Raw genomic sequence first — 10363 nt, forward strand, 5'->3', positions numbered from 1 at the left:
TTAAATATTATTGTATTTTACTTGACTTGCGCTAGTATACTTGTGGGTATAATATTTGACACTGTTTTTGCGAGAAGCTGTGTGTGACGTAGCCGCACGGCGACCCACATAGCGCAGAACGGTGTCATCTCGCACCTTGAGCGCTCCACACACGCGAAATTATGAATAATAATCTTATTCACGAGAGAAAACTACTCGAAAGAGGACAACGGCATTTCGCGGACCTCGGGGCAACGCATCGGACAATGTACCACGCGCATACCACGCATAATTCAACAGGTACCTGCTTGAGAAATACTGGAGAAGGAGGATGACCTCAAAAAGTTGAAGAACCACCGGACGTCCAAATAGTTAAGGGTGGATCTAATAATTGGAATTTGAACTACCGTTTATTTTGAGTTCAAAACGTAAAATTGAACGACAAAGTAAATGGTATAAACATTTAAAAGTTCAAGCACAAGACCATAGTCTCTTTATTGGAGAGAGCTGTTTTATTGATTTTAAGATTGCGTATATACATATATATATATATATATATATATATATATATATATATATATATATATATATATATATATATATGTATGTATGTATATATATATATGTATGTATGTATATATATATATATATATATATATATATATATATATATATATATATATATATATAATATATATATATATATATATATATATATATATATATATATATATATATATATATACAGTATCTACTCAATGAATTAGGGCCACCCATTATTTTTTTGAATACTCTGAAATCTTTTGGATTATTATATTTATTTTACATAAATACTTTAAGTTTTCTATTGACATCTAATATCATGTATATTACCTTCAATAATATGTAAAATATACCTGGATTATTTAAGCCTTTGCAAAAATTCAAACCCTTTTTCTGAGAAAGGTCCCTAATTAGCACAGGTAGACAGATAGTTGAAAGTTCAAAAAATAGTCCTATCTCATTTATTAGTGAAGTTTCTTGAGTTCTGGCTGTTGTTTTGTTCAGAGAGGTTATATAGTTATCGTGTCTTGTGAAAAAAACTTAATTTTTAATTTTAGTTCATATAGTATAATTTTTTTTTGTAAACACAAGTATTTTTTTTGAAAAGGACAAAATGGGAAAAAGTAGAGACATTTCTGAGAAAAAAAAGTCTAGTGTTATAGTGCTACTGAAATTAGGAATACTATCTAATAGAGAAATTTCAAAAAAAGAAAACGTTTCTCGTCAAACAGTGGACAGAATTTCAAAATCAATAAAAAATCAGTCACCCGCCACCAGCAATCGGCGAAAGAACTGTCGTAGGATTAGAAAAACAACACCGAGGACTGATCGAAAAATCGTTCAAAGTGCCTTAGAAAACCGTAGTGCATCAGCAAAACATTAAAAACAAAATTGGAAGAAGAGGGTATAAATATATCGGTATCAACACTGAGGCGACGTCTTTACGAAGTAAATCTGAAATGCAGGCGCCCTGTAAAAGTACCAAAATTGACACCACGAATGAAAGCGGATCGATTAAAATGGGCCAGGCTACATCGAAATTACTCGGTAGATGATTGGAAAAAGGTATTTATTTAAATTTAATTTTCAACATATCATTTTAGTAAATAAACTTATATATTTGAATTAAACTTAAATTTTCATTATTTTTCAGGTCATCTTTAATGATGAGTGCCGGTTAGAAGCCGTGACAGAGAGCCGTCGATTCGTCAGGAGAACACCAATGGAACGTTACAATGAGGCCTGTGTGGTAAAAGTTATCAAACACCCCCCTGCAACAATGATATGGTCATGTATTATTAACAATTTACCTGGGCCGTTGTTTTTCGTGGAAGGAACAATGAACCAAAATTCCTATAAGCAGGTCCTCGAACGAATTTTATTGCCCTTCTACCATACACTCGACCCAACAGAAGGTCCATACACCTTCATGCAGGATGGGGCACCTTGCCACCGGGCTAAATCAATAATAAAATCTTTGTCTAACAAAAATCTGCCTTTGCTCCCCTGGCCTGGAAATTCTCCGGACCTTAATCCTATAGAAAACGTATGGAGCATGTTAAAAATAAGGTATACTCATTTCCAAATCCGACAGTAGACTGTGTAAAAAAAAATATTCAAAAAATTTGGTCAGAAGACGAAGAAATAAAAAACATGATAAAACAGTGCATTTTAAGTATGCCAAAAAGAATTGAGGCAGTTATTTCTGCCAAAGGTGGAAATACTAAATACTAACTATATTTATATGAAAATATATGCATAATTTAAGCGTAATAAAGTGTTCATGTGTAAATAAAATTCAATGTTGTTTTATTCAAGGTTTTCTCTGAGTTATTCCTGTTTGAATTGAGAAATTGCGCGAAATTCTGCGTGGCCCTAATTCATTGAGTAGATACTGTATATAAATATATATATATATATATATATATATATATATATATATATATATATATATATATATATATATATATATATATATATATATATATATATATATGTATATATATATAAATATATATATATATATATATATATATATATATATATATATATATATATATATATATATATATATATATATATATATATATATATATTTAAATTTTCATATGTATGTATATGTAAAATTCGGACTTTTTAAAAATACTCTGCATGAAGATTAGTTCGATTGTTGTATTCGTATCTAATAAATTGACCTTGTATCAATGGTTTATCGTGATAATAATAAAACAATATAATAAATTGTTGCATTCCTTTTATTATACGTATGAATGCCTAGTTATATGGTCCTTATATAAAACCATAAACGTAATTGCTATTAATATTATATCGATGTGTGTATGACATAATAATTATTTATAATCTGCGTTACTGAGCGATAAATTTAACGGGTTTAAATTCAAGGGCGTTTACTTAAAATAATGATATGATTGATTCTGATCTATTTTGGTAGCGTTATAATTCATACTCAATAAAAACTATTATCTTTTTTTTCTTACAACGTTCTTAATCGTTGATAAAATTACGAATACAGTAAAAGCCGGTTATAACGCCTCTTTTATAACGTGATCATTCGGATATAACGCTTGTCTTTTTTTGACATTTTTATTTTAAAGCGGGATAATTGATAATCCGCAAATTAATTTTCTTTAAACTAAACGAGTGTTTTTGATATAACATGATATTATAGTAACTTTAAACATAAAGAGTAAATCCAGTCACGAATAAGCATAGGCTATGAAACTTAAGAAGTTGAAGCCTGAGTAGGGTCATGATAAGCGGTGTTGCATAAGCCGTAGCTAGATTTCAGAGTTACTTGGAAGTTTTTTTTTTAATTACCTAATTCAAAAAAAAAATTAAACTCAGGTAACATTCAATGGTATTGAATTTTTCGCTTAAAACACCGTTTTTGTTTTGAAAAAATAAGTTTTTCTTTGAAATAAATGTATAGTTTCAAAAAGAAAAGAATAATTGAAAGGTAAGGAGTTTAAAGAATATATATATTTTTTTAAATATTTGTATATTCTTCAAAAAATAAAATTTCAACATACATTCAAAAGAAATTGTGCGCAGAATACACGCGTGTTATGATTTTTATAAAGATTTTAAAAATAAATGTATAAAAATAATGAAAAAACAGATAAAAATCTTGTGTGCTACGTAGAATAAATTAATCATAATTTTTAACAATTCGTTTATACCATGGTGATCATATAACACGGGTCAGATACACCGCCCGCAAATCCGCGTTATAACCGACTTCCATTGTATTCAGTTTAAAATCGAGAATAAAAACAGTTCGCTCACAGTTTGTTCTGAGAAATATCAACGCTCGGACAAGAAGGAAACTCTCAATATTCTAACCAACTAACTAACTGACCATCACACCGCTTCCGCAGGGGTAGGCAGAGAGATTATAACGCCACATCGATCTGTCTTTGCAGACAATATTCGCCTTTTCCACATTCGCGGATACACGCCGATCATTCCGAATCCTAACCTGACCACTTTCAAGTACTTAAAATACCATGCCATGTTTTCCTCTTTCTCATGCTTCTATTACCAACTTCATTCGCGTCATAAATTTGTTTTAAAGTTCTATTCTATATACTAATTCTCTGTTAGTTTGTAAATTTAAAATTTATTTTATTTACAATATTCTGGGTGTATCGACGTTTGATTTATTATTTCAAAAGGAAAAGAAGAAAATCAAAGATTTAGTATTGATTAAAATATGCTATCCAACTCAAGGAAGACAACGTAGAGAGATTGCATGTCATGTTATAAATTTGGTCAAGTTTTTCAATCAACGTCAACTAACGGAAAAGTAAATTATACTCTAGATATTTAAAATAACTGAAATTTGTTTTTATTCTCTTACGACAAACTGATAAACTTTTTTTCCCTCGAAAATTTATTAAATATTTACTCTACTGTAACAAAGTGAAATTAAAATGATACTTTTTTACTTTATTATTTTTTTTAACATTTTTTTTTTTTTTTTTAACATAAATGTTAGTAATGTTGGTATGTAACCACTCACCGAGAGTTTTCCTACCGGTGCCAACACGTACCCGTCTCTCCGTCAGGACAATTACTATTTCAGTATTACCTGACGAAGAGACGGGTACGCCTCGAAACCGGTTAGCAAAAATCTCAATGAGTAATTATATACTTACATTACTAACATTTTTGTTAAAAAAATACGTAAAAAAGAAAAAAATATTAAAAAAGTAAACGCTTTAAATATCAAAAACAAAAACAAAAATATTGATAGCTAATTGACTAACAATCTAATCATCACGCCGCTCCCCCACAGGGGTAAGCTGAGAGAATAGAACGCAACACCAATCTTCGCCTTTTCCACATACATGCGTCTCCTCATATAATATATAACCGCCAATTATTACGACTCCGAGCTTAGGCTAACAGTAATAGTAGGAAATTGAAGTATTTTTATAAATGATTATTTTTAAAATAACACATATATTTCTCTTTAAAAAAAGGATTTGAAATACTTGATCATGTAGGACCCATCTGATAAACCTATTTTAGATAACATAATAACCTATTTTATTCGAACGAACTCCATTCTCTAAACACTAGTATCTATTATTTTTTAACATCTCATCAAAGATGAAGAAGAATATGGAAGTCTGGGCATTTACGGGACTGACGACCGTCATAGGCTGGTTTAAGTGATCACTTTACAAACGGATAACATTCACCAATTCTACCCATTATTGACAACCACACTACTCAAATTCTTGGAAGTACCAATTTTTAAACATTGTTCTTGATTCACTAGAACTTCACTAGATACATCTATTGGTGAGATGAAAAGAAAAAAGTATCTACTTTATTAGAGAGTTAGAAACGTTATATTTTCAATATTTTGTTTATTTTACCAACTATTTTGTATATTTAAATATTTATTTTGTAAAAAAAAAAGGACACTAATTTTTTTTTTTAATCTCTTATATTCTTTACTGTTCCACAGCAAAAACGATGATTAAAAAACTCAGTCTTAGTCAGTCGCTCGCCTTTTGAGTTACTGTACTTTACGTAACGTTACTTTATTATCTTTCAAAGGTTAAACCTTGCACTTTCTAGAAACTATTCATTAATATCGATATTTGGCAATTGGTTATATCGACGCTTTATCATTTGCGAATATCTTTTTTATCTTAGAGAAAACAAAACTGTCTTTACATGTTTCCAATCGAATAGAAAGTATAGCATTTATATTTATACAATCTTATCTTTAAGTCTTTATAATAAGTACTATATTTCACTGATTGATCTTCCCGTGAGATCAATGATAAATACAATAATCAAAATCTCTTTTCGCCAATCAAAAATCGCGATGTTGCTTTTTGATACCCCAAATAATGACGCCACTCTAGCTTATTCACGAGACTATTAGCATGATGTATTGTAACCATTCGTTTATTATTCGATTTTCGTTATTGTTTCTATCTCAGCTAAGCGAAATAATCTTAAATGTCAGGTCCCTCTGACGTCGACTATCGCTTGAGAATAATTGTCCTTGTCTCGGGCAGCTCTAAACAGCGCCTCGACGGTCCTGATCCCCGTCCTATCTCGTATATTCCGGAGCCAGGTCTGCCTTCTGCCCACACCTCGTCGACCTTCTATTTTACCAACTTTATAAAATGAAATAACTTTGTCATAACCACATTTTTCTTAATACAATTTAAGCTACCGGTTTCAACAAGAACCTTGTCATCATCTGGGTTTATATGAATTCAAAAACATTAAAAACATTAAAACACTGTCACCAAAAAACTACCACACACTCCGCAAAAATCCTAATTTGTTGGTAGGTTAAATTGTATGAATAAAAAAGTGGTTATAAAAAAGTTATTTCATTTTATAAAGTTTGTAAAATGTGCCACAAAGTATCTGCTGAAAACATTCAAGAAATTTTATTTTACCTTTTATGAAAAGGTGTAATAGCTCGTAATTATTTTTTTTGTTAGAAGAAACAAAAATCCACTTTATGATCTATAAACCTTGTATGTAAAGCAAGGTAAATAATAAATGTAACTCCCAATTAAAAAAATATATAGCTTGTACTTCTCTCCTTTAAACACATGCCCCAGATAGAACACCTTCCAGACATTTATATCAGTCATGTCTTCTCACTCTTGCGCTTTGCTCTTTGTAATTGTCTTTAATTGCAGTAAAAATAATGAAAATAATTAATTCTTTGTTGAAATAAAGTACCTGATTTTACTAGAGATGTTCAAATGGCTTGGCAAATACCATGTGAACAAAAAATCACACAGCTTGAGCGATGCTTTCCGTGCGAAAAATACTTGAAACGATCAAGCAGGATTCAAAATATTATCTTTATTATGTAATATTTAATTTCGTTAATTTCTGAGTTGAAATCGGAGAGCTGATGACATCACTCGCAAGACGATACCACTGTGATGAAAGAAACCATTATACAACTAACAGAATTATATTTTGAATGAGGTGTGGCAAATGGGGTTCACGATGCTTCCGCGTTAATACAATTCGTTTAAAATAACAAATGTCATGACTTGGCCTATAATCGTAAGAGTATTGTTATATAAATAAAACAAACACTTATATATTTCTACATGGTGGCTCTTCTTTGGCACCTGTGTCGAGTGAAATCGTAGTTATTTGCTTATCTTCGAAGATTTTAGCACTTAACCTAGCCGGCTCGAACAGGGGGATCGAAATCCCCCACATATGAATTTTAATTCGCAAATTTTAGTACTATAAGAGCTACTTACTCCGTAGTTTTTGTAATAATATTTAAGAAAAATAATAAGTCGTAATAATCGGCGGGTATGTATGAGGAGATGCATGAACGTGGAAGAAGCGAAGAATGTTTGCAATGACAGAGTGGTGTGGCGTTCTATTCTCTCTGCCTACCCCTGCGGGGAAGCGGCGTGATGGTTAGTTAGTTAGTTAGTATATTTTAGAAAATATTCCCTTTTTAATTTTTATAATTTCAAATCGTTAAAATATTTTTTTGATAAAAAGTGCAATAAGTCGGTACCGCGAGTTCTGCGTATTAATATATGACAACATTTTTTTTAGTCTGATAGCGACATGTTATTTCTTTCACTCCAATAAATTGGTATTATCACAAGGCAATTAGATTACTCCGCTTCTGTTTGATCCGATTTCCGGTCTCTCGTTTATCGGATGACCGCCAGTCGGCGCATGGCGGCGTGCTGAAGAGGACGTGAAATCCGTGACTCAAGTTACGAGCTCCGTACTACGATTTCCATACAAATACAAACTGGGGTCTTTCGGTACCCCACTTTGGATCACGTGTGATTTTTGGACGATTAGTACATGAAAGGTTAACCAGTCTTAGGTAGATTATCGCTAACGGGATATTTCTCAGAGCAAACACTGAGATGGCTATTATAATCTCTCTGTCTGTAGAGACGCTTAAAAGTTGAAGCAATTTGTCAACTTTTATTTCAAATTAACTTTTTGCCGGGGTTCTGCAAGCTTGATTTATTATTTTGTTGTTGTTACGTCTTCGCAAACAGGTTGAGAATTCGTCAGTGATAGTTTATGTTAAGTTGTCTTTGTCTTTTTGTGTCGCTGTTAATGCAATTTCGACCTACTTTAATTGTATGACTTTGTCAAAGTTCACTATATATACAAAATAATATATTGTAAAAGCAAGTTGGAGCAGCAATAAGGAGTTGATGTGTGATACAAATTTATTTTATAAGTGTGTTATTTTATCATATTTCATAAATTTTTTGCTGAAGATTCTATTACTTTCTGTCAGTTTATATCTTTTGTAGTTTTTTTTCATTCTTTTTTTTATATATTATTTAATATCTTAATTTTTTGTTAAGTATTTTTAAGTTTTAATTCATTATTTTATAAGATTTCCATAAAATCATCTCATATATTCTCTTTTTCTCTTTTTCATGTGTCATGTCAGATCCCCCCTAGTCGATTATGACTTGAAAATGTGTCCTTGTCTCGGACAGATCTAAAGAGCCTTTTCAAATTAATATAACCCAAAAAGACAAACGCTGGTCTTTGCTAGTGAACTGAATTAACAACGTTTACCAATTTATTAATATTTTTTCTCTTGTTGTTTCAGAGGAGGACTGGGGAGACAGTACAGCCTATCTTCTTCACGAAGGATATGATGTTTCCCTTTCGCCACCGCGCCGCCCGCGTTCTCCGTCTCCAACAAAACCACTTCTCAGGGCAGCTGGCTCCGTCTCGCCAAAGGACAGGTTCCACGTCGCAAAGGAAAAGTTCATGAACCTTGAAAGGGAAAAGATATCCGAAGAACTGGATAAACGCGCACAAATACGACGCAATTTGAACAACGTCCTTTCCCGGGGACCTCTGACGCCTTCAGACATGAAGAACGACAGACGGTCCAAATGGGATGACGAGGAGGACGAACTCTTGGACAGGCGCGCAGAAATGCCGAGAGTTGTCGCGAGGGCAGACCACAGAGACGTGTGGAGAAATTCAAGGGACGAACGAGATCTGAGCAGAGGAAGGGACAAAGAAGTCCGAGATTTTAGAGACTCGCGTCATTTCAGAGAAGAGAGGAACAGTCGCGATTTGAGAGATCCACTCGACATGAGAGATCTCAGAGACCAGAGACCGATCAGAGACGACAGAGATCATAGAGATGTTAGAGATGTTAGAGACAGCAGAGACTATAGGGATTACAAGGAACCTAAGGATGTAAGGGATATCAGGGATACCCGATACATCAGGGATATTCCAGATTCGAGAAACATCAAAGACCCGAGAGACGCTCGAGATTATAAAGATAATTCCAGAGACATCAAGGAATATAAGGATGTTAGAGACCCAAGAGATGCCAGAGAATACAAAGAATCAAGGGATCCTAGGGAATACAAAGAACCAAGAGATTTCAAGTATCCTAGAGAATATCGTGATTCGAGACATGTCGAAGAACCAAGAAGAGAATCGAGAGATTCGAGAGAACGAACGCCTCAGCTGGAAAAGAGATTCTACGAGTACAAAGGAGAACGTAACGACAAATATTTCGACAACCGCTACAACAAACACGACTCGAGAAGCGATGACGAAGGAGTCGAAAGCGAGAAGCAATTTGAAGAGATCAGGTATGTTCAGCACATAGAACCTCCAAGACGGCGTGACCCAGAACCAAGAAGCTCTAAAATCGACCCAGTCGAAAGAATGCCGAAAAAAGAGCCAATTCGAGATGGAAGGATAGAACTCCTTGAAGAAAGACAGAGGCAAATCGAATCTGGGAGAATGGGGAGAGTTCCAGCCTTAGACGATAGGTATGACAGGCCTCAAGATGGCCCTGGAAGAATGCCCGTGGAGTCCAGGGAATGGGATGCTGTCAGGAGACCGTACGGAGACGCAGATCGGCCGAGAAGAGATCCGAGGGCCAGACACAGTTATGCAGAGCCTGTGGCTCGCACTCGCGTTGGAATGGCGACTGTAGCACCATTTTGAAAAGAAGAATCAACCTTTGAAACTCTACTGCCTTTTATTTTAAAATAATCTTAAAACTATGGTACATTTATATTATATTTGTATATTACTCTACCAGAAAACTGTCAATTATTATAAGAATGATATACAGTAGAACCCCAGAGATCCGAAATTGCAGAAAATTCGAACAAGGTTTTGAAGAAAAGCATTTGTAGGAAAACATTTTTAAAACACGCAAAGACACACTTATAATTACGTAAAATTAATAAATATAACCTAATTTTGTTTAAAAAATATTAAAAAGTTAATAAAATATTCAACATTGCTAATCAAGTACTGTAATATTAGATACTAG

The 10363-nt window shown here is 33.1% G+C and overlaps 1 protein-coding gene across 1 annotated transcript in view; it reads left to right on the plus strand.

The window, feature by feature from the left end:
- LOC148307094 (uncharacterized) overlaps positions 1-10116 on the plus strand; it is a 64301-nt gene extending 54185 nt beyond the window's left edge. The window contains exon 4 of the mRNA XM_088263948.1: positions 8657-10116. Within this exon, the coding sequence (XP_088120074.1) occupies positions 8657-10029 (1373 nt within the window). The 3' untranslated portion in view covers positions 10030-10116. The remainder of the gene's footprint in view (positions 1-8656) is intronic.
- The last annotated feature ends 247 nt before the right edge of the window (positions 10117-10363 follow it).

Source organism: Brachycentrus maculatus, unplaced genomic scaffold (genome assembly GCF_059751285.1).
Source record: "Brachycentrus maculatus isolate JH-2025_06_01 unplaced genomic scaffold, ASM5975128v1 h1tg000210l, whole genome shotgun sequence".
Lineage (NCBI taxonomy): Eukaryota > Metazoa > Arthropoda > Insecta > Trichoptera > Brachycentridae > Brachycentrus > Brachycentrus maculatus.